This window comes from Panthera pardus, unplaced genomic scaffold (assembly GCF_024362965.1).
Source record: "Panthera pardus isolate Hobbes unplaced genomic scaffold, ASM2436296v1 HiC_scaffold_17, whole genome shotgun sequence".
NCBI lineage: Eukaryota > Metazoa > Chordata > Mammalia > Carnivora > Felidae > Panthera > Panthera pardus.
Window position 1 is genome coordinate 89353465 of NW_026526732.1, and position 25609 is coordinate 89379073.

At 37.3% G+C, this 25609-nt stretch overlaps 1 protein-coding gene across 5 annotated transcripts in view; it reads right to left on the reverse strand.

Moving 5' to 3' along the window:
* ADGRB3 (adhesion G protein-coupled receptor B3) overlaps positions 1-11176 on the reverse strand; it is a 721030-nt gene extending 709854 nt beyond the window's left edge. For 4 of the 5 annotated variants that reach the window (XM_053904766.1, XM_019417654.2, XM_019417653.2 and 1 more), the window contains exons 1-2: positions 10524-11176; positions 7083-7854 (exon numbers count right to left, since the gene is read on the reverse strand). In XM_053904766.1, coding sequence (XP_053760741.1) covers positions 7083-7839 — 757 coding nt within the window. In that variant the 5' untranslated portion in view covers positions 7840-7854; positions 10524-11176. Of the gene's footprint in view, positions 1-7082; positions 7855-8961; positions 9130-10523 lie in introns of all 5 variants that reach the window. The other variant, XM_019417652.2, reaches the window with a different exon arrangement.
* Between the last annotated feature and the right edge of the window lie 14433 nt (positions 11177-25609).

A 25609-nucleotide genomic window follows, 5' to 3' on the forward strand; every position in this document is an offset into this window, starting at 1 on the left:
ATTTACCTAATTAATTTTGAGAGAAACAGCTCCATATTAATGTATTCATCGTGAATGTTATTTATTATACTGTGTACAGTAGAAATACATTACTTACTAACCTTTAGCAGATAGATAGCTAGGTTATTCTCTGCAAGTGAGCAAAATTCCTGAATGATAGACGAAAGATAATTGAACACAGAGCACTTAGTATTTTATGAAGTCTTATAGATGACATTTTGTAATTTTCCTTTAAGAAAATATCAGAATCTTTAAATAAGTACTAAAGAATTTTGTTTTCTTTTCAATATCTCAGTATACAAGCCTTTGGGGGAAAAACCTGGAATTTACTGGTATGTGATCATAATCCAGTGGAAAAAAATACAAAATAGTCCTACTTTTTTCCAAATGGTTTAATATGGACTAATATTTCAAGATAATTTCTGTTCAGCATACATTTTAAAACATGAACTTAATTTTGCATAACACAGCAAAGAGCAAAATAATCATGAAACTGTTTAATTTAAATGGATTTGCAGGCTATCGGCAATGATATCCAAAGGACATCTTCCTAGGCCTAGGATGACTCACACACCACTAGTTTGATCTATTTGATGTATTAGTCATGCCTCCATCAACACATAGGTACTGAGATGCTACCTTTTCTGTAACTAATACAAAATAGACATACATTCAAGATGCTTAATGATCCTTTGTTAAATGCCCTAAATTCCTAAACAAGTTCAAATAATTAAATGGCAATCTGTTTCATTATTTATTATCAATTCTCTATCATTTATAGCCAAAAGATAAGAATAAAAAAGACATTCAAAAACTGAATAGAGGGCCTAATGTAACTTGAGCAATGGACTAAAGTGTTTTTACATGTGCAGTCTCATTTAATTCAACACTCTACTACAGAAGATTGATGAGTCAAGCTCAGTCACTTGTCAGATGCTCCAAGGCAGCTGAGTCACTCTAGGGTCTCAAGTGTACCTTACACTAAAATATACCCTTCATTTCAATGAAGTGATATACTTAGAAAAATTGCATACCTCTCTGATTTTTATTAGTTAATTGATTTGGGAAGAAACCTCCACAGGGCTGACAGGAACTAAAATATTCCAAGCCATTAATTTTATTAGGTTTTTAAAATTCAATACATGATGTCATTTCCTGTTCTCCTGTACCTTGAAAAATAAGCATGACTAACCTAATCTGAGAAGGGGAAAGTAGTAATACAGAGCAATACAGTTAAAATGTAGAAGAAAAGATTCAAACTCAGCTCTCTCTAATTCAGGATTTTAATTAGGGCACCTGGGTGGCTCAGTTGGTTGAGAGCCCAACTTCAGCTCAGGTCATGATCTCACAGTTCATGGGTTTGAGCCCCGCATGGGGCTCTGTGCTGACAGCTCAGAGCTTGGAGCCTGCTTCTGATTCTGTGTCTCCCTCTCTCTCTGCCCCTCTGCTGCTGGTTCTCTGTCTCTCTCTCAAAAATAGACATTAAAAAAAAATTTAAAACCCAGCAATGTTATTTTGAGAAAGTAAGAAAAATTTAGTTTTGAATGAACAATGATTTCAGACCCAGTGGCCAGATGGCTTTAGATAATATATACCAGAGTGATTCTAAACAATGCTATATTTTATAAAAGCATTCAGTTTAACAATAAAATTGCTTCTATTGGGAAATGAAGTCAAAGTAGTGCATAAAGCTGAACTCTAAGTAAAGTAAAATTCCCTTGTCTATTTTGGAAGAAAACTAACCTACAGTACATTTATCTACAGCTATCATAAAAACCTACTGAAACATACATCTTGGCAAATGTGTGAATGAATGGGACATATGTGTACAGACACAAATTTTCATGTTAATATTTGAATTTGTCTACAAAAAATATGTTGCCATATAATGGAATTTTCTTTCATTAAATATTATAGGTATGAGCTACTTCCTAAATTGTCAAGATTCTAAAATGGCAGAAGTAAGAATTATGGCACTTTACTTAATCAGGCCTACAATTTTAGTAGTATTCTACTATTACTACATTTACAGATTATTAAACAGGAGTAAATAACAGAAGCACTAAACTTGACATGCAAATACTCTTTTCATCTTTCTTGGAAAGATGTTGCATGTTTGTCTTCAAACTGTGCAAGAAAGGATTTGGGAAATGTCATTACTGTAGAAGTAATGCAAGAGCCAGAAGAAAGAACATAGAAATGAAGACAGTTAAACAGACAGAAACTGGCCAATTTTCTTTTGTAGACAGTCATGTAAAGAAAGTTATATGGATCATGAATCTTTTAATATATATTTACACATATATATAATTAAGAGTATTTCTTAATGATTCTATTTAGTTGTTTTTAAAAATGTTATTAAATAATATTTTGAGATCAGAAGCTGATATAAATAATTCATTAATGGAATTGGAAATTATATAAAAGGTAGCCATCTTCCCCTAAACATACAAAAAGCAAAAGGTGGCCACTTTCTCCAAACGATGTATTTTTATTCTTTTGATGGTAATCAAAGTATTACTGTCTTTCCTATTGAGATCTTTTTGTTGCTGTTCCTTTAACATTCATTTCAACCAATATTTACTGAAGCTCTATTAAGACTGTCATAGAGGGGCACCTTGGTGGCGCAGTCGGTTAAGCATCCGACTTCAGCTCAGGTCATGATCTCACGGTTCGTGGGTTCAAACCCCGCAACAGGGTCTGTGCTGACAGCTCAAGGATTCTGTGTCTCCCTCTCTCTATACCCCTTCCCTGCTTGTTTTCTCTCTCTCTCTCTCTCTCAAAAATAAAAATTAAAAAAAAAAAAAAAGACTGTCATTGACAACTGAAGACCCAGTCTTTATGCTTGCAGCATTCCCAAATCTAGTGGTGGGACATGGAAATACAAGCGGAAAATACACTGTAATATGATAAATGCTAGAACAGAAGTACAGCACATGCAAAGTACGATGGGATGCAGCCAAGGGGCAGAGCAAACTTTCAGGCTCTGTGTGTTCAAGGAACAATGGACTCAATATGCCTTTCTACATTCTGACAGAGTGTGGGATCATGGCAGTCATTTAAAAAGGAAGTAAGATCCAAGTACAATAAAGAGGAAGGTGAAAGGTAGCTGAACAGTAATAAGGACAAAAAGAGCATAAGTAGAAAGAAACGAGAACACTTACACTGCTAGAGACACAAATTGCTCTAGAGACACAACCCAGGCTAAACTTTACACAGTCACATAGTGAGACTTCCCTTGAGTGACAGAATATCAAGGATTAGCACAGCAGAGTGGAGAGACAAATGAGTATGTGTGTTCAGATTTCCTGGAATCTATACAGGGATCCCAACTTCCCTTCACATAAGTAGCACCATTGATGTAAGTAGGAAACAAAGGTTCCATTAAGGCTTATTATGTTATTTAGATACGCTGGTGGAGAATTTTTCCGCCAAAACTGTTTTAATTGCTTATTTTAGGTGACATAGTATGAAGTAGTATCCTATATCACATCTATTTTCTATTTTAGCTCTGAGGTCCAGAATCATCTATGGGGTGTGTGTGTGTGTGTGTATATATATACATATATACTATAAAACATAGTAAAGACCTCATGAATAAATGCCAGTATCTGAAAACCAGGTAAACAGCAATGTCACTTGAGTTTCCTTTTAAAAAGGTTATATACATTATATATAGACAGTTTTTTTTTAATTGCCTAAAGTAAGACATCATTATTTTTTAAAGGCTTCATTTTATTGATTTACTTTGTTTTCAAATTTTCACATAAAAATTGGGGAATGGCAACTAAGTTTCTATAATCACCTATCACCCTCAAATATATCAAACGTGATCTTAAAAGAGACCTAAATGTACTAATATTTAACACGTTAATAAAGCATCAATCCAATTATTCACTTCTATAATGTAATCACAATAACATTTGTAATTGTTGGTGTCACTAAAAACAGAGATAGTTTTCTTCTTGCTGTTTTCTGGCTATGAAATTCTTCAGTACGTGAGTGTATTATTAACAAACATTTTAGTAGAAATCCAATGTCAACAAAATCAACATTCCAGTCCTGTGAGCCTATAGTTCCCTCAATACTAACTAGATATGATTTTGTGATTTCAATGGATGCATTCAAAACATTGAGCATTTGGTACACCATTACCATCCCCATCAGCACCACACTAAACAACCTAGAACTGCATCTACTGCATGTAAAGACTCTTCTGTCCAATGTGCGCCATTTCTATGATGCAATGAATGTGGAAGAGATTTCTACTCAAGGTTTTCAGTATTTATTACAGTGAATAAAAGAGAAGTAAAACACTGTGGAGAATAATTTTGTATTTATTCCTTTGATGACTTACAGGACAGTCTTTTCTATAGAAAATAGAAATCCTACATTAATAGAAAATCTAAGTAGAATTTTTAAAACCTCATTTCGAAGGCTGGGATTACATGTTACTAAGTAAAGCAAAGACATTTTGGAATAAAACTAGACATGAGTAGCACAACTATATGTAATTGCTAACCTCTAACCTTGTGAGTATCATGAAGTGGCAATTTATTTGAAATGATATTAAATAATTCTAAGATTTTATATATCATTTATATAAAATATTTAAGATTTAATAGAATTTGTATAAATTTTACTAAATTAAGAGTCTGCAGATTTTCACATTCCTGCAGATTTTCACATTCCTTTCCTACAACGCAGCATAGCCAAAAAGGTCTTCTTTGAATGAGGTAAGGAGTGCCGTATATATTTTATAAGAATTACTTATAAATGCATCAGCTACAATTATGTCATCAGGAATTACTTATCCTTACCTTTCTGACTCAGAATACCTAAACAATTAAAGAACACAAATTTAGAATAAAGAGAATACAGGCTGTGCAATTTTACTGATACAGCATATATTCGCCCCCTATTATATAAACTTTTGCTAGTTCAGTTTTATTAACATGATAATTTTAACACAATCACTTATTTGTCTGTGGAGCTATTCCTTTCTCATTTTGCCAGCTAATTAGCCCAAAGAAATAGATGTGCTCCCACATGATTTATACATCGAATGTCTAAAATCACTCATATTCTTACTCATTTACAGAACAAATGGCTATCTTGTCCAACTTCTATAAGTCGCGGCACTGTCTCAACTCATATCTCATGATCATGACCAGCAAAATCTCTGAAAATCATGCTTAATGTGCACACAACTTTGTGTCACTTGCTGACATTAACCAAAAAAAGCCTGCAAAACTGGCTTCACTTTCCATTTGTCATCAGCAGTCAGTTTCAAGATAGGAATTTAACCATTGAAAAATCAGATTCTCTGGATTATATTAAAACAACAATAAAACAAACAAACAAATACTAGTTTCTGGTGATAATTGTCTTATTAGCCAGCTTGTAGCATCACATTTTGTGTGTGTACTGTAGCTTCTTATTCTAGGGGACACTAATTAGTTTTAAATGGTGTTAAATACCATCCCTGCAGTTGCAAGTGCTTCTCTGGGATTTTTACTAGAGAAAAGAACTCCTGTAATTTAAAACCACTTTGTTTTCTTCAGCCACAGCTGTTAGTGAAACACTGACCTGTAGAAATCTTAAAAGGTTTTCAACCCTCTCTCATTGCCATTAGTCTGCATTTATTTTCTAACACATCTTTTCCTCTTGTACCACTGCTCCTCCATAAATCCCCAGCCCCCAAATTGCTTTCAGCAGAGAAATTGCATTTAGCTAGTTAAACCCTTCTCTCTTTCCCTCCCTCCTCCCCCCTTACAAAGCCTTGGCTACTCTTAAAGAAAATTCTCCAACAACGTGTCAATTTTATATTGGCCACAAAGACAACTTCTGTTGGGGGAGGGGGAGGAAAGAGGGACTGGAGCTTGGCTGTCCCTTTCCACAGACAGGGATCTTTGTGGAGATCAGAAAACATTTCCTGCATAAAAAATCAACACACTCTCTAGTTGCAGGATCAGAGAGTGAGAGAGAATATGTATCAGCCTGTCCTCAAACGAATGGAACACATCCGTTAACCTTCCAAACAGGAAAAGTCATTTTCTCAAAATATGTCCGCTTTCTTGCGTTATTAAACATAATCCACAATCTGAAATCCTCCGGTAGCTCCCCCACTGGGGATTGGGTGAAAGCTGAAAATCACTCCTGTACTTTCTCTTTTTCCTCTGCATTTCCGTTGCACTATTTTTTCCATCTAGCTCATCTCTGACACGCTCCCACTCTCCTCATGTGTACCAAGAGGGGACCCAGAAGAGCAAAAGAAAAAAAAAAAAATCACACAAGAGGGCTATCATGTTTTACAGGATCAGCATGTGTTTTAATTCTGCCCTTCACCCTTGCCTCCAAGTGACTTCACAGCCGGGAGACCCCAGAGTTTGCGCTTCCAGTGGGGTTTCCTTGACCCACGAAAGAGCAAGCACACAGGATTTATTGTGCAATGCATTTTCTTTTTTTAATATCGGGCCTGTGGGGGAGGGGGATACCCTTGTCTTCAGGTGTCAGAAAGTCATTTGGTCCAAACAGACTTGCTATTGAATTTGTGTCACCATTTTGTCCTGCTTCCCCAACTTAGGGCAGTACAACTAAAGGGGTCCTGCTTGAGACAGTGAGACAGGGCAAAGGCTAGAGGAAGTGAAGGTTACTTTTTTGCAGGGCTCTAGCATAAGGTAGAAATCCTACAAATTCATTTCACAGGTGTGTGCATGAGAGAGCGCGACTGTATATATCTTGGTCTCCCCAAGAGGCTGCAGCCAATAAAGAACCTCCCCCGTCAACAACCTCCAAGGCTAACTGGCCCCACATTTTTGCCTCTCTTTCCTCCTGAATATTCCAGACACACTACCAGGGCATATTGATGAGAGCTATCCCATCCTCACCACCCTGTCTCAAAAATGTTGAAACCCAAAATTAGCTTAAGAGACCTTTATTAGTGAAGATCACAAACCAAATGACTCCAAAGATGATAGAGTTAAAGAGCAATGATTAAGCCTGTGTGTTGAAACATCACATCTTACTGCCATCTCCAAACGCCCCTCCCTCCCATCTCTCCCTCTCTGATGGGCACTTACCTTCTTTGGGCGGTCGCTTGGCCTCCCTGGTAAGATTGCAGACCTGGGTGGTTTGCAGCTCCTGGGTCAGGCAGCCCTCGGTCTGCTCATTCAGGGGTAACACCACGTTATTTAACAAAACCAGCGACTGGTCGTCGATCCCCCACTCTCCCAAATGCTGAGGGCAGGTGCATTTTGTATACATGATCCCACATGATTCTGTTCTCCCATTTTCTGATTTTAAGCAGCTCTCCAACCAAGTGCATAATACATGGCAACCAAACTGGCTTGGGCTCACCTTGTTCAATACCAAAAACTCAAAAAAAGATTTCTGATCTTCTTCCCCTTTTTTCTGTAATCCTGGGAAATCAGTTGGAAACACCCGACGTATCTGAATAAAATTTTTATCATATTGTAGAAAAACGAAAGCATTCTTGGAATCGCAGAGTTGCATTATAGAATGATTCTTTCTTAAAAGATCCTTTATTTTTTCATGGGAAAAATGATCAAACTGATAAGCCAAGAGGGAAAAGTTAGAGCAGCTAAGGTCCTTTTTGGAAAATTTCAGGTAAATGCTATATTTGGTTGGATCTGGATTTTCCAGCGTCCAAGTGCAGTTTGTAAAGTTTTTGGGAAACATTTCACTTACAGAATACGATCCATAAATGACTCCCTTCACCAAAGTTGAACACCAGAAGTCTTGGGCAGCATTAAATCCAAACATAACCAGGAGATAGGTGGAAAATATATAAATCAGCAGGTTACGAACAGCCTTCATCCTATGTCATTTGGCCTGTAAAAATGGCAATGAAAGTAAAATGCAAGTAGGAGTCTACACGCATTGAAGAAAGAAACTCCTTCCAATATTACAGCCAGCTGTTTTCAAGATTTCAGTAAAAAACCCTTTTTAAAAAAAGGGCAGGTAATTTTTTATTTTATAATGCTAGGAAATTATCGGTGGCTGTGTGAACAGCGCCCTCACGTGGTCATTCACAATGACCAAATTTTCTACATTCACTTTAAAAATAATATTTAATAGATTATTAACAGGAACGCTGTAATTTATCTACCAGGATTTCCTCCCAGTACATTATGATTCTATTGAAAGAGGAGGAAAACATACCTTTTAAATAATATCATAACCTAAGTTTTTAATTTTTGAAATCTTTTTAAGCAACCTATACAACCTTTTCTCTCCCTCAGTCGGCCTGAAGAAAACATCATCACACACAATCTAATCTGATAATCTGGGAACAGCTGTCATCACATTACTTCTTTTACCTTGAATATGAAAAGCAATTTTGATAAAGGATGGCCACAATTTTAAAAGCACAAATGATAATTAGTTGCAGATGAAACATCATCTCCCAAATACCCATACTTGTCTTTGCAGGGACCATCGTGTGAACTGATGGGAATTCCTGTGCAAAAACACCAACATTCATTTGGATTAATAGAATTTTAAGCCCATTATCTGAGAAAGGGCATAGATGGGTAGATACATAGGGAAGACTTGTTGTTCAACATCACCTCTGAGAACCAAGATTTAAGACAGTCATTTCAATGTGACATGCCCTCTTGGGATACATAAAGTGGATCACTGTATTAGTATCTGTATCCAAAGGCGATGTCGGTGAAAAATCCCAGAACCACAGCTGGCTTCAGCCTTTTAATTTTTTTTTTTTCTAATTAGGGCTGTTTTATCTAGAGTTATTTAAGATTTAACTCTAGTTACTGCAATTTAAGATTTATACATGGTAGATAAAAGACATTAGCATTTTCTTTCCTAGCAGATTTCAGTTACTGAATTGCTCCCTTTCCAACAACAGCTCCAAAGCTCCTTTTCTTTATGTTTTTTTAACCTGGCCTTGCATAATAAAGTAATCCTGGTTATATTTACCTCTGTAAGTTGTTATCCAAAAATAACTTGAATTTTTTTCAGCTTTAACCTTTAAGAAGTTATTTCTTAGAATAAATGACACTGCTTTTTTTTGTTTAGCCTTTGAGCTGAGAAAAGTGATGCCAAGTTAATTATAAAAGTCTTTAGGCTGCAGTCTCTTCCACTGTTCTGTAAACAGAGACAGACATACAGACATATAGACAGTTAAGAGTTTTCGTGTCTTTGCCTGGGTCCTCTCGGAACCAAAGGATAAAACCCTCTTCCTTCCCATTGCATAACACACACCAACGCATGCACACAAATACCAGTGACCGAAGTCCCTGAAGATAGATCTGCATTTTCCAGATCATAATTCAAATTCTATGTCTTGATATAGGAGAAAACAGCCCCAACTCTAAATCTCTATATAGCAGCAGTTTAAAATAACATCAGAACTGCTGGGACTATCAAAACAGTGTTCTCCGTTTCAAGCATATAGCTCAATGAATAATGCATTTTCTTTTTGAGAAAATAAAGCCAATGAGCATGTAAAGGTTAAAAAATTGGGAAAGTTGCAGGAAATTCTGGAAATAATTTCCTCTTTTTTTTGCTGTTGCACTTTGCAGGCAATGCAGGTCTGCGCAGTGTTCTTCAGGATAGAGTGTAGGCGTTGAGAGCCAATGTGACAATAAGTGTCTAAATTAGGAATTCCATCCATGAAAGGGGCTTCATTTTATAATCGGTAACTCAAAAAGAGGTCGTATTTCTTTTCCTAATGAAATCCAGTACTTTTGCTTCCATTTATTTGACAGTGCATGTCTGCATTGCTGTGCTCATCAAGGATTAGAAAGAGTGAGGAAATAGCTCTGATTTCACTTTCAAGCTTGCTCAAGAGAGCCCCCTCAATATAATGCTCTTTATTTTAATCCTTAAGCCTTGGTGTACGGAGCCTTGTTTTATACTAAAGAATCAAAAATGAATCCCTGAACTCTGCCGCCCCCCCACCCCCGTCCCCGACTGCAGGGCCAGTTCAAACAATTGTATTTCCCTTTTTTAAGAAAGAAAGAATGGGGTGGCGGTGTCTAAGGGATGGCTACCAAGATCTCAAGGATGCTGTATTTATTTATTTATTTGTGTCCTGCTAAGAAGCAAACCGGCATTTAGTTTAGCTATTCTCCAAACTGATTTTCTGGGTGACACTTTAGTTTAGCCGAACATAGACGGCGCCATCACTCCACTAAATTTTTTCCCCAATAGAAGACCCACTGCCTCCCCTTATCTTAACTTCCTTCTAACCTAAAAATTTCTCCTCATAAAATCACCCCAATCACACACAACCGTCAGATTTTCTAGGTCTCCCTGCCTGTTCCTTCCGACCATGCACATCTCTTGAAAAACAGACTTCTCTAACTTTTCAACTGCGGCGTTTAAGTAAATGCAGACAGTCGGGTTTGGTCGTAGCCCCTCCATCTGCCAGCAACAGCCTTTCCTTTCCTTGTCCTCCCTCCGCAAACACCTAGACGAAAGCTCCTCGGTGGCGACCCCTGGCAGAGGGAAGGTGACCCCTGGACCCCCTTCCTTACCTTCCACTCCGAAAGCTCAGGGAGGCTCTTGCTCTAAGACACCAGCACAGGCACGCGTCCCAGCAACAGTGACGGAGAGACTCCCCTTCGGTCCCAATCACCGTTGCCCATTTTCCCCGGCTCAGCTTCAAAAATCAGGATTTATTTTATTTATTTTTTTTAAATGCACACTTAAGAGAAGCAAAAGATGGGGGAGAAAAATTAAAGAGGGGAGGGGTGGGAGAAAAAAAGCCCCCAGGACCCCGGAGCCTGACGCCGTAGCCAACTGAATCCAACCTCCAACCGAGGGAGGGGGGAGCCCCCCGTAGAGAGACTCTAAAGAAACAAAAATATGCAAGTGGCTTAAAAGCAAGGATTTGTTTTTATCAAATCTACCCCCAACAAACCGATGAGCCAAGAAGCAAAGAAAGCGCTGAGACGAGAAGTGACCGGCGGCAGCAGCGGCTGCTAAGGCAGATTTGTTGGGGCGGTGGGTTTATTACAGGAGTATTCGTGGTCGGATCGGAAGGCTCAAGCTTATGCTCTTTCCTCTTTCCGCTTTCCTCCCTCCTCCTCCTCCTCCCCCTCCCCCCGCAGGTACTGATGGACGGACCGCGACTAAGGAGAGGGGGGAAAAAAAATCCTTGGCTGGTGATGTCGGAAAGCTGTTTGAATGCCCAGCGAGGAGGGGCGCGAGAGGGAGAGAGATAGTAAAGCTCTGTCTCGGGTGTGCGCGCCGGCGCGCGGCGCTCGCTCTCCCCGGGGCGCGCGCCAAGGAGGGGGTGCGCGTCCCCGGGGTGCGCGTGCGCGCCGACTCCCGCGTGCTCTCGCGCGCGCGCGTCCCCGGGCGCCGCGCGCCCAGCGCCCCGCGCCCGGCGCCGGCACCGGTACGGTGCGCCAGGCGGCCGGCCAGAGGCTCGACGAGCGCTACGCGGCCGCTGTGCCTTCCCGTAGTTCTTGCCTCCCGGGGGCGCGGGTGGGTGTGCGTGAGAGAAGAGGAGGGAAGCGGCGGGGTGGGAAAGGAGGGAGGCCCGGCGGGAGGGCGGGAGAGAAGCGGGCGGGAGGGGGGCTCCGCGGTGCTCCAGCCAGGGCCGCGGTGAGCCTGCACGTCACGGCTACTCAAAACCAAGCACGTCCCGAAAGCGGTATTTTCTGCGTCTGGGAGGTTTTTGCGCCCTCAGTTCCCACCGCTGGGGCTGGCGGCGACCAACTGTAAGGGAAACTCACTGGGAGGCGAAGCTAGGGGGTTGCGGAGGATTGGAAGGCGACTCTGAGTGTTGGGAAGTAAATACTGGACTTGATCGTCTCTGTCTTTCTTTCAGCGCGGACCTGTCGCAGCCGAAGAGCTGTCGTTTCATCGCCGGGGTTCAGATGAATTGATCCAGTCCTCAGCGGACGGGGCACATCTCAGTTCCCGAAATGCTGCGTGTCTCCGGCTGGAACAATACTAGTTTTTCTCAGCGAGGCTGCAATTAACATCTTGTTTGTTCTGGCTAGATACAGGCTTTGTCAGGACCGCGGTGCGGCGACCGAGGTTGGGCATCTTGCATTGCTTTCTGCATGGCAATGGGATCATGGTTGTGGGGGGTCTAAACTTTTGTTTTCTTAATGTATCTGATTCTTCTTTAAGTTTCCCTAGTAACAGGTTTGTGGACAGTGGTAGAAAAAAAAAAAAAAGGAAAAAAAAAAAAAAAAAACGAGGGAAAGGGGGAGGAAAAGCTACCGGATTCTCGATTTAGCAGCAACAAAAAGGATAAATTTCCACCACTCCCCACCTTTATTTATTTGGCCCGCTGGACGGTTGGCTGACAAGTGTTTGATGAACTAGCTTCAGATACAATGCTGCAAAAGGTCATTCGCCTACTGATTATGTTTCTACTTGTAAACGCAGTTGGTGGTTTGCAAAACAAGTGGCAAAATAGTGTGGTGATTCGGTGGGGGAGACCAGAATGGGTAATTCCTATGAAGTGTCGGAGTCTTCCTAAGGGTGAGTGGCTTGAGCGGCAGGTGAAGTTGAATAAAACAAATTTCCATCATCTTCTCTCTGTACTCTTTCTGCATTTTTCTTCCTCTTGTTGTTCCTCTCCCCTGGGGCAAATGGAGAGCCAAGAACATTATTTTAAAATAGGACTATAGTGAAAATAGAAAGGTGCCAATGATCTTTTATTCACCGGAGTTGCTTGAAATATTAAAATTGGCCCTTTACTTCTTAATACATATTAATAGGGTGACCCTCTTCAAGGCTTTCTCTTCTAGGACAAGTGTTCAGAATAACATCCTGTAAGGGAAACAGTTAATCATTCCCCATCCAACAAGCTTTAACCATGTTCCAGGAACATTCACTGGCTGAGAGAGCAGCCTTTGTGGCATTTTGGTTTTGTGTCATTTTTGGTTCATTACAATATTTTTTATTCATTTAAGGGAAGGTGAAAGGAAAATAAGGTTTGTGTCTAGGGCATAATCCTAAACATTGTGTCTTAAGCAAACACGTTTTCTTTTAAAAACAAACATTCAGTAATACAAAGAATTACATTTCCTTTATTCCAAATTCCATAGAGATTATAATTATGATAGTTGCAAGACATTTTGGTCAGTTCTGTTATTTTATGAGAAGCAAAAATAGAGATTAATGACATGTTAAAAAAATGGGAAAAAAAAGGAGAATGTTTTGCATGATTTGTACATAAAAAGAAAACAATGTGAGTTTTAGATCTATGTCTATCTTGCACCTAGTAATTTCTCACATTATCTTTGAACACTGTGATTCTGATGTTTCTTAGAAAATCTTGAAGTCATGATATAGTGACATAAGAATAATAGCTGAAAGGGATAATTTTAAAAGACTTAATCCTAAATGGAAAGGAGCACTCATTCCCAGGGTCATTTACATTCAAGTAGAACACGGGACTGGGTCAGGGAGAAAGCCACCCTTAATAAAGCACTTCACCCTTCACACTGTTTCCCATAACCTTCATAAATTGCAGGCTACTGAGCCAGCCTGATGATGATCCCGCTGAGGTATATTTATAGCAGATGATTTGTGGATGATAAATATGCCAAGCAAGACACCATCTCCAGTAACCCCAGGCTGGTCTGACTTCCTCAGGGGGTCATAATCAAGAATCACAAAAAGAACCCTATATGGAGAATCTAGTCTATGGACCTAACAACAGCACAATTCCAAAGGCAGACCAAGGAAGAGCCATCCTGATTCATGTCTGCACTATGTTCCATGTGAAAGCACCGCTGGCACATTGACCCAACAATGAAAAGAGCGGCAGTTTACACACTAGGCTCTCTGTGTCCTTTCCTCCCTATTGAGATCGGTCTGGTTTTATGCTTTAATGCATTTTAAAAAATCACCATTTCACATTGTAATTATCAGCCTTCATTTGCTTCTCACCAATCCCTGTGTGTATCTGTGTATGTCTGTATGGATACAAACACAGATCCATATTTAACACACATATTTCATGTACATGTGTATATATAAGCATGTATTATATGTAAGTGTGCACATACACACATATATATAATATGTTCACATATATTTCCATTATTATATATGTATTTGGGAGGATAGTTTCACTATACTCCTTTATATTTCTCTTTAGTATGAAGTGTTCTCACCCCAAAACTACCAGATTAATTGTATAAACTAATTTTCACTGAAGTTTCCTTCTCAACTTTTAAAAGGACAATTGAGAAGCCAGTATTAACACATCAAAATATAAACTTGTATTTTAAATTGGCCCAGGCATGTAAAGTCTTTCAAATTTATCTTTTCTATTATTTATATGTTTTTAAAGATCACTTCAGGGAAATGAGATTTCTAAGTATAATTTATCTCTCTTTTACTTCTATTGCCTTTATTTTTTACTGTTTAGTTCTTCTACCTTTGAAAAAAAAGAATCCCATCCTCCAGGATCCTTTCTTAAACTTCAGTATCACCTGCACAATTCTCAGACTGAAATGATAAGAATATGTTTTGAATATGCTTACCTAGTTTTAGAAAGGGTTTTCTTCCCTCTCATGCCTTTCTCTCATGCTCCTTGTGGTATTACTATATTACCACTTTTAAGTTTTATAACTTTTCTTCAGTAAGGCTTTAAGAAGCACAAATAAGTTTATCAATTATTCTTTTTCAGTATGCTCTAACTTTTCAATACTTAATGTCTCCAACACACACACACATGCACACACACACAGATTTTTGACAACTAATTTCACAATAAAAGGAAATTAATGTAACAACTTCAGAAATATGAACCTTAACTATCTTATTATTTACTCTAATCAATTAGTGCTTTATTTTGTGTTAATAAAATGATCAAAATATTACATGATTAAATGGGTAAGTACTTACTTTATGCTTAAAATTAGCATATTTACTATGAACTGAAAGAACTTCTCATTCTTTCTCCTCCTCCTCTTCCTCCTCTTCTTCTTTATTCTTATTATTAAATAATGAAGTTTCTCAGGAACTAAGCTGATTCTTCTCGGTTTTCTATCTAAAAAAAAAAAAAAAAGGCATCCCCTTCTAATTGGGCATCCCCAAATAGAAAATACATAACAAAAGTACTAAAAAGTAGAAGGGTATAGTAGAGCAAACGGATACATGAACTGATGGTTATCCTGGGCTGGTTAGTCCAAACTTGCCCCATGCCAGGCATAGCCAGAGTACTTTTTATCAAAGAACTCATTTGTATCAAGTTTTCATTTTTACCATTCTTTTCCTCTACTATGACACATGTAAAACACTCACATTGTTAAAAAGTTTTTGACCATCGATTCCAAAGGCTTCATTTGTGATTCGAGAAATGCCATGGGTAGGTACCACATAATGTCACTTTTGTGTGTTATAGAAGTATCTTGGAAAATAGGGACTTTAAAAGCTCAAAATACATGTTTGCAGTTAAATAGGAATTTACCCCAAATTCTTTCCTTGTCAGTTATTTTTATCTACTTTTTTGTATAAAGTTGCTATGTTTATGCTATTATCTTTAATTTTTAGGATTTCAAATGAACCATAAATAAAGATTCTTCATTTTTACCCCTGAAGTTGACACTGGTTATATAGACAGTTATAGACAAGAAGCTGTGCACTCTCTGGACTTCAGTTTCCTCATAGGAAAGGAAGAGCATGACCAAGTAGTTTCTATGGTTCTTCTTGATATTTTCTAAATAAAACAAGGTATCTCACAAGACATGGAAGCAATGAGAGAAAAATGCAACAAAATCCTAGGCTAGGAAGAATCAAAATTGCTCCAGTCAAATATTGGAAATGCTCTACTCTACCATAATTTTTAAAATCTCTATAGTTTTACCAGCTTTGCCCTTCCTTCCTTGCTGTCATCTGCCAGTGGAAAGACAACCCATTACATTCTTATTCTTCCCTCACTGTGATCATTTCTTTTCCTCAGATTGCGTTCCAACCCTACTAAAACTGATGACAAGAACTAAAGTTGTGAGTACCAGCATATCTGTTGACCTTAATCAACACCAGAGATTAAGGTCAGTTGATTACCTATTATTTCTGAACTCTTGTGTCTCTCCAGCTCTGTTCCTTACCACTTCTGACCCACTCTTTTTCTTTCTGCCACATTCTCCCTCTTTGCCATCTAGATCTCCTTGCTCTTCTATTCCAACACACCTTTATGCAGAATGTTTTTTGTACCTTCTGTTGACTGAAACCTACTATTTTTGTGAAGACATGGCATCTCTTGCAACCATGCCAAGAGGAAGCCAGTTACATGCATGCTTCTTCCACACTCTGATTAACTAGGTATTATGGGTAGATGGGATCAATGTCCTTGATCTCCATTGCTGGGTTCAAATATTTACTTCTAATCTCACTTTAATACCTTTTTTTTTCCCTTAGAGGTTATGTAATTTCCCTTTGGCAGCCTCACCTCTTCCTCCTTGCTATCTTTTTAATGACTTCAAATTTTACTTTTTATTCATACAGTCCTTTAGCTGCTGGCTAAGCTTCCCTCTCCATCCAATTTCCAGTCTTCTCATGTTTTCAGCATCCATGTGGACGGCTTATATGTCACACTGTCTTTTCAGTTCCGTTTCTGTATTTTCTTTTATACCAACTCAGCCACATTTTCCTTTAGTCTTCAACTAAAGAGATCATAAATAATGACTGTTCCACTTCCAGTATTGTTTCGATTTTGTACTTACAATCTTCTACTTTTGTAAACTCACCTTCTTGATAACCATAAGGAGCCAAGTCTTACACAATATTCAGATCTTTAATCCATTCCAACTAATTTCTTCTCCTACCTTTTCTTCCCTCCTCTTACCCTGTAGCAGGCAGCCTCTCACATGTCCCCCAGTGATCCCTACTTCCTGTCATTCATGCCTTTGTATAACCATCTCCCCTTGAGTGTGAGCTAGATTTAGAAACTTGCTTCCAGGGAGTAGGCAGCAGTGATAGGATGTCACTACCAAGTGTAGGGTATGAAATGACTGTCCTCCATCTTTCACTCTCCAAATAACACTCACTCTGAGATATGCCACTTGTCCTGCTGTGAGACAGCCTTACAGAGACAACCAAACCCATGGGAGTTTGATTAGAAGCACATCTTCCAAGACCTGACAATAGCTATGTGAGTGAACTCAGAAGTAGAAGTTTCCCCAGTCAAGTCTGAGATCTCCTGGCCAATACCTTGGGAGTAGCTTTGGAGACACCTTGAATGAGAACCACTCAGCTAAGCTGCTCCTGGCTTCCTGATCTATAGGAACTATATGATACCAAATGTTTACGTTTCCCATTGCTAAGTTTAGGGATAATTTGTTATACAACAATAGATAACTAATGCATACCCCCATGGATTCCATGCCCATTATTAAAATAATTTACTTATAACCTTCAGCTTTCTCTTCACATTTTCATGGCTGAATTACCCCACATACTGTCTCTGAGCCAGCACCCATGAAACAGAACAGTGGTGTAGAAATTCACACCCTTAGGTAATCTGATGCATTCATAATCACCCTATGCATTCATAATCACCAGGTTCAAATGGTCTCACCACACAGGCTGTAACTCAAAACTTTCAATTATAAGCTCACTCTCCTATTATACCCTATGAATATTTTATAATTTTTACTTGATATTTAAAGCTTTCCTCCAATTCTTCAATTCTGATAGCTTTCTTTATTCTTCATTGATAAAACAGATGTGATCATATGGGAACTCCCTCATCTTACATAATAAATTCATTAAACCTGTGCCTTCTCCCATTTTCTCCTTTCTTCTAGCCTCTAAGGAGATACTGCTCATATCTGAAAAGCCATCCCCATGTATAAGTATCTCAGGTCTTACTTCTATTGATTCTCTTGCACAATGAAAATTTTTCCCTCTCTTCTGGATCATTTTTATCAATATGGTATTTAAAAGGTATTTTAAAGCACTGTGGCCATCCTAAAACAATTTTAATAACATTCCCTATTTGTCATTTCCTCTTCATAACTAATCTTCAAAAAGCAGCCTATCACTTCACTTTGTTTCCTCACTTCCTTCTCATTTCTCAATTCATTCTAATTTGGCTTCCACCCTCAGTGTTCCACTGAAAAGTTTCTGAACAAGGTCACTAAAGGCTTTTTGTTACCAAGTTGATAGATAATTTTTTTTTTCATTTTACTCCAACTTTTAGCACTATTTTGCTTGTTATGCCTTACATTTTTTAAAGCCACTCTTTCCATCTTGATTTCTGTTTTATCATACCTTCCTAGCACTGACTTCCCAGTCTCCTGCTGGTTCTCTTCTATATGAAATGCCAGTTACTTAGAGATAAATGTTAGATCTAATTCCCTAATTTCTCTCCCATCTCTCCCTTGGTGATCTAATACATCCTCTAATACCATATGTTACTAGAAGAATGTATATATGAGTAAGTAATATTCCATTATATATATAATGTATATGTTATACACACATTATATATAATATATATATATGGTATATATATATATAATATGTGGTGTGTATATATATACCACATATATACATGGTGTGTGTATATATATATATATAGGTATATGTACGTATACATATATATATGTATATATACATATACCTATATATATATACACATGGTGATATATATATATATATATATATATATATATATATATATATGCCACATCTTTATTCATTCATCTATCCATGAACACTTGGGTTGCTTCCATGATTTTGCAATTGTAAATAATGCTGCAGTAAAATAAACATAAGGATGAATATATCTCTTTGAATTAGTGTTTTCATATTCTTTGGATAAATACCCAGTAGTATTTACTGGATCGTATGGTAATTCTATTTTTAATTTTTTGAAGATCCTCCATAGTGTTTTCCACAGTGGATTCACTAGTTGGTTTTGTTACCAACAGTGCAGAAGGATTTGTTTTCTCCACATATTTGCCAACACTAGTTGTTTCTTGTGTGTGTGTGTGTGTGTGTGTGTGTGTGTGTGTGTGTGTTTATTTTAGCCAATCTGACAGTTGGGAGGTGATATATCTCATTGTAGTTTTGATTTGCATTTTCCTGATGAGTAATGTTGAGCCCCTTTTCATGTGTCTGTTGGCCATCTGTTATGTCTTCTTTGGAAATGGAATATTATTCAGCCATAAAAAGGAATGAGATCTTGCCATTTGCAATGACATGAATGGCGCTAGAGAGTATAATGCTAAGTGAAATAAGTCAGAGGAAGACAAATACCATATAATTTCACTCATATATGGAATTTAAGAAACAATACAAATGAACAAAGGAAAAAAAAAAGACAAACCAAAAAACAGACTCTTAACTCTGGAGAACAAATTACCAGAATGGAGATAGGTAGGGGGATTCACTGAAGGGGATTAAAGAGTACACTTATCATGACGAGCACTGAGTAATGCATAGAATTGTTGAATCACTATATTGTACACCTGAAACGATATAACTCTATATTAGCTATACTGGAGTTAAATTAAAAATAAATACATAAGTATATAAATGAATAATAAAATGAATGTATATGTGCATGCATTCTTACATACAAACACACAGGCACACACACATATACTTATTTAGCTAGGAAATCTCTTTTGATCCTCTAGATTCTTGTGTAGTCAATTGTCTAATTGATATCTCTACTAAAAATGTCTCATAGTCATCTCAGATTTTAAGTAATCAAAACAAAACTGACTATTCCAGAGAAATGTATTCTTCCTTAGTCTTCCCATCACAGGAAATAGCACCATTCTCCACACAGTTATTTATACTGCAAACATGGGAATTTTGCTTGCTGCCTCATTTTTTTTTTTTTTTAATCACTCCCACATTCAATCCTTTCATAAGTGTTGTCTGTTCCACTTTGTATTCGTTTGCTAGGGCCACCATGACAAAATATCACAGCCTGGGCAGCTTAAACAACAGACATTTATTTTCTCACAGTTCTGGAGACTGCACGCCTAAGATCAACATGACAGAATGACTGATTCTCTCTGTGCAGATGGCCACACTCTTGCTATTTTTTCTCATGGTGGTCCCACTATGCCTGTTCTACCTCTGGTGTCTCTGTATGTCCCAATCTCCATTTTTTTAATAAGGACATCATCAGTCAGATTGGATTGGGGGCCACGCCTCATTTTAAATTAATTACCTTTTTAAAGACTTTAACTCTGGGGCGCCTGGGTGGCTCAGTTGGTTAAGCATCCGACTTCGGCTGAGGTCATGATCTTTCAGTCTGTGAGTTCGAGCCCTGTGTCGGGCTCTGTGCTGACAGCTCAGAGCCTGGATCCTATTTCAGATTCTGTGTCTCCCTCTCTCTCTGACTCTCCCCTGCTCATGCTGTGACCCTCCCCTGCTCATGCTCTGTCTCAAAAATAAATAAACATTAAAAAAAAATTTTAAAGACTTTAACTCCACAGACAATCACATTCTAATATACTAAAGGTAGAGAACCAACATATGAATTGGGGGGTGGCACAATTAAACCGATAACACACCTCAAACATATATCTCAAATCAAACATTCTTTTCTTTTTCATCACAGTCTTTCTTTTCTAAAATCTGTGGTTTTTGCCTAGCCCAATGTAATAACCTCCTACCTGGTATCAAATATTCTTTGTTAATTTACTTCCAATCAGTTTTGCTCAAGGCAAAAAATGTGTCCTTTCAAAAATTTTGAAAATGTTTTTGTTTCATTTTTTGAAACCCTGACTATTACTCACGGCACATATAATAAATCCAATCCCTTAATCATGGCTTGCAATGTCCTACATCATCTGATTCCTTTTTCCCTTTCATCCTGAATCACCCTTCTGCTTACTTATGATGCTCAAGCTACATTAATCTTCTTTCTGTGTCTGAAAGACAGCAATTTTTTTCCTTCCTTGCAACCAACCTATGCAAGGAATAGACTTCCCTTCTCCTGCTATTGGGATAATTTTTATTGGCTGTCCTTTTCTCATTCCTCAGATTACTTTTTGAAAATTCTCTAAGGAAGCTTTCTTTTTTAAACCACCAATCTATGGCCATTTCTCTTATATTCTCTTTCAAGATAATTATTTGTCTGTTTTATAGTACTTGCTAATTTTTAATTTTTAATTGCTCTTTATTTGCTTTCCTCATTGGTCTATAACTTCATTACTATATAACCTTGCCTAAATCGTGCAAGGCACATTGGAAGTGCTTAATAGATATTTAGTGAAGGAGTTGGTTGCAACTTGCAACATGATAAATTCCACATTTTAATATTAATTATGCCCACTTGTGTCATATATATTTTAATAGCTGTGTAACATATATTTATATCACAACCCAGCTGGAATCCTCTCTTTTCTGGACCAAACACCTTATTTCCTTCAGACATTTCTCATGTGACATGGTCTCCAGAATCTCCAATCTTTTTATCTGTTTTCCACTGAGTTTGCCTCAGTTTGTCACAGTCCTTTGTTGCCTTAATTGTTGAAAGTATTCTATACTTTAACTTTCCAGTGTACATACCAAAAAAAAATCTATTTGTTCACTTCAAATGAATAAACATTCATTGAATATCTACTTGGCCAAACTCTGTAGTTACAAGTATGAAAACAAAAGGCTTTTAACTCCCAGAAATGAACTAATCACTGATGTATTTAACACACAATTACTAAGGACATACTCCATATAAGACATATTATAAGACATTTGAGAGAGTAATAATAGGAATAATTCCCGCCCTTGTGATGATTGCCTCTATTGGTAGTGATAGCTAAATTAACAGCTAGCCACTACTTAATTATAACTGCAAATGTGTCAGATGTCTCAGAGGATAAAGATATGATGTTATGAGAGGTGCGGAAGGTATGTGGTGGGAGAAGCGAGATAGGAAACTTGCTGTGAGAGGGCAGAGAACATTTACCTAAGAAGTGACATATGAGCAGAGATCTTCAGGACAATAAGAGATTAGCAATCATTCTAGGCAAGGGGAATAGAGAACGCAAAGATACTGAGGCAGGAGGAAGCAGCACACCTTCTAGAAAAAGAAAGAAAAGCTGAGCGGAATGAAAAGAACGAAAGGGTCAGTGGCAATTGATGAATTTGTTGGTAAAGATTAGGATGAAAATCAGTGAGTCTTTATCTCAATAGCAGTATTGATTAAAGGATTGCACACAAAGAAGTAAGTCACTAAGATTTATGTGGTTTTTTAAATGTTTATTTTTGAGAGAGAGCACAAGGGAGGAGGTGCAGAGAGAGAGGGGAACAGAGGATCCAAAATGGGATCTGCACTGACAACAGAGAGCCAGATGCTAGTCTCCAGCCCACAAACTGTGAGACCACAACCTGAGCTGATGCTTAACCAGCTGAGACACCAAGGCGCCCCACTCAGACTTACATTTTCGACAGTTCATTCTCACTTCGGTATGAGGAATGATTTGACGACAGTCAGAATGGATATGAAGAAACAAATTAGGAGGCTATGTAAGTGAGAATTATGGCATTAGTGGAAATGGAGAAAGAGTATCCAAAAGACATTTAGAGGCAAAATCAATAAAATTCATCAGTGGTTAGATATAGGAAAAATGACTGGATTTGGATAAGGGCATCTATTAGTGAATCTGCATACTGCTGGCTCATACTGAAGTGACAGTCAATCACAGTACTTAGATGGATTTAGTTAGTTATTATTTATTTATACGTACATACAATTGAATTTTTATTTGTGTGTGTGAGAGAGAGTGACAGAGAGAGAGAGAGTAGCAGCCTATGCTAATCCTCCCTTAACAGGAATATGCCAGATTATGCCAAATATTTTGGAATAAGAAGCATATGTATTATGTCTATAACATTCTTCTCTTGTAATGTCCCTAGCAGAGCTTAGTATATCCAAGCTGGTTCTATTTATGACCATTTTGTTTTTTATATATTCACAAACCACCTATTAAATGATTTCTTCAATAATTTTTCCAAGGGTCAGTATTGAATTCATTAAACTATGATTTCTAGAAATAAGTTCTATCTCCCTTTTAAAATAAAGTCAATATCTACCATCTAGTACTGCGTCTTCCCTGTGCCTACTTCCTTTCCAAGATTTTCCAAAAATCATTGAAAATGGTCTCATAAGAACTTTTATACTTTCCTTACATATACTCTGATGCAATTTTTCTAGACCAGGACATTTGACATGAAGTATCTAAGATTCCTTTTACTATTTTCTTGATAGGATGCTCGAGTATCATTTCTCTCAAACATCACTGGACCATACTTTCAAGGTGAAGGATCATTCTTTTTTTTGGTAAAAGATGAAATCAAAATAGGAATTGAATAAAGTTGCTTTCCCTCTGTCTTCTTTATCATTAAACACTCTGTGCCATGAACATAGAGTTCTTTTCGCACTTACTGTTATTATTACATATTTAAACCTTTTTGTTTTATCTTTATTTATGTGGGCATCTTTGTTTTTAATCTTTGTCCTTACAAAATTTTAACTAAATTTGAGGGTTCCTAGTGATGCAACTGACTGTCTCTCAGAATTTTGGCCTTAATTAACAGGAGTTATGTAGCTTATCCATTTTGGGTGATTTTTTTTAAATAATTTAAAAATATATTTCCTTAAAGATAAGATGATCTATAAAAAAAACCTTCAAAGTTGTTTGGAAAGCAATTTGATAAACTATCTTTATATATCCTGATTTTTAATATCATGAAGAATTTGACAGTTCCAATTTATATAGAAGCCATTTAAAAAAATAAGTTATCTATTAATTTTGCTATGGAGGTTAAATCTCTGGCAAATTTGCCATTTTCATATCGACAGTCTTTCCATGATCTTAGTTGCTCTACTAAGGGAAAAATTGGTAAACAATTCTCACAATATTCTTTTTTTTTTAAAGCCTCCTAACAACCTTAATTGACTCTTTCGGTGTCAACATCTGAAACAATTTCTCTGCATCCCTGTATTGCTTTGGAGTTGATGCTATCCAGATTGTAGTCACAATACTTAGGTGACATTGGAATCCTTACAACTATAAAGAAATGATTGAGTGACTTAGAAAAACAAACTGCTAATTTGATATCAGTTATCTAAATGTATCTTCATATTTTCCTTACAGGAAAGAGAAAATAGTTTATTTATAGGAAGCAGGAGGGGCTTCAACATGGTTATATTAATCTTTTCCCTCTGTGCCTCTTTTGAATCAAACTGAATGAGAACTAGTAAAAACTTAATGTTAATCTACCATTAAGATATAAAAATGCAGATCCGTACCAGCTTATTCAGTTTCCCCATAGCTAAAAATGAAGCATCCTTACTGAACAATGATTACCTTCTGAATAAACAAAGACATTAAACATATGAAAAATTTCATGCTTCACACATGCAACTTTCTTTTACTCAAAATTTCATTCTTCTCAGGGTTCTCATTTAGAGTCTCCAGTAACAACAGATTATAAATGAAGCTACATTTTATTTTCTTCAAGAAAGTAACTTATAAACTGGAAAAAATCTAGATTAAGCACAAATATTGGCAATTATAAATCATTTGGTTTATTTACTCTACATTTTCCACATAAGACTTTGTCCCAGAATTATAAAATAGAATTACGGATCTTCGTAACTGTAAGCAACACTAGAAACGCTTCACTCCTACCTTTCTGAAACTTGCCCCGTCATCATTGGCAACGGTGGTGTTCATTAAAACACACACTCCTGAGACCATTCCTCAATGATTCTGATTCTCTTGGCTTTCCAACCTATATTTGTAATCATGACCACAAGTGATTGTTACGATCAGACAAGTTTGGAAGAGAATGGTGTAGTTCAAGGTCCTCATTATACAAATAAGGAAACTGAGACACAGGCATCAACAGTGAATTATCCAATGTTACCTAGCTAGGCAATGGCAGAGCTGAGATAAGAAGCTAGCTATGGTCAAGGCTTACCATTCCCAAAATGATTTTTATTTTGATATTTTTTACCTTAATTCCTGAGTGACATAGTTATTCATCTAATTCTCCAGAGTACATGTTATTATTGTATTAGATTGCATCAACACAAAATATATAGCATTATCTTCTCTTGCTTGATAATTATTTATCTTCCTGCACTGGGACTGGCATTATAGCTGCTGAGAGTGGGCAACTTTCACACAATGTGAGCTAATGCTGGTGACTTGTCTTATCTAGGCTTAGAGATATTGAACATCTTTAACTGCTGACAGTTTTGATGGGTGCAGTTTGAAATTAATTAATTAAAATTTTGGAGGAAATTCGTGGAAGTAAAAGAGGGCTATTCATAGAACCAGTAAAATTTATTAATGCATCTATTTAAGAAGAATGTTTGTTGTATCTTTGTTCCAACAGCAAATATGAAGTATTGTAAATAATTCAAAGGTTATCATGGCCCACAGTAAAAAGATAACCAAAATGTGTTAGTGCTGCAGCATAGATTTTGAGACAGACTAAAGTTTGAATTCTGACTTGGCCTCCTAATGACTGGGTAGACATGGACAAATCACTTCACATCTGAGTCTCAGTATTTTATTTTTTAAAAAATGTTCAAGTTTATTTACTTTGAGAGAGAGTATGTATATGAGCAGAGGAGGGGCAGAGAGGGAGAGAAAGAGAGAGAAAC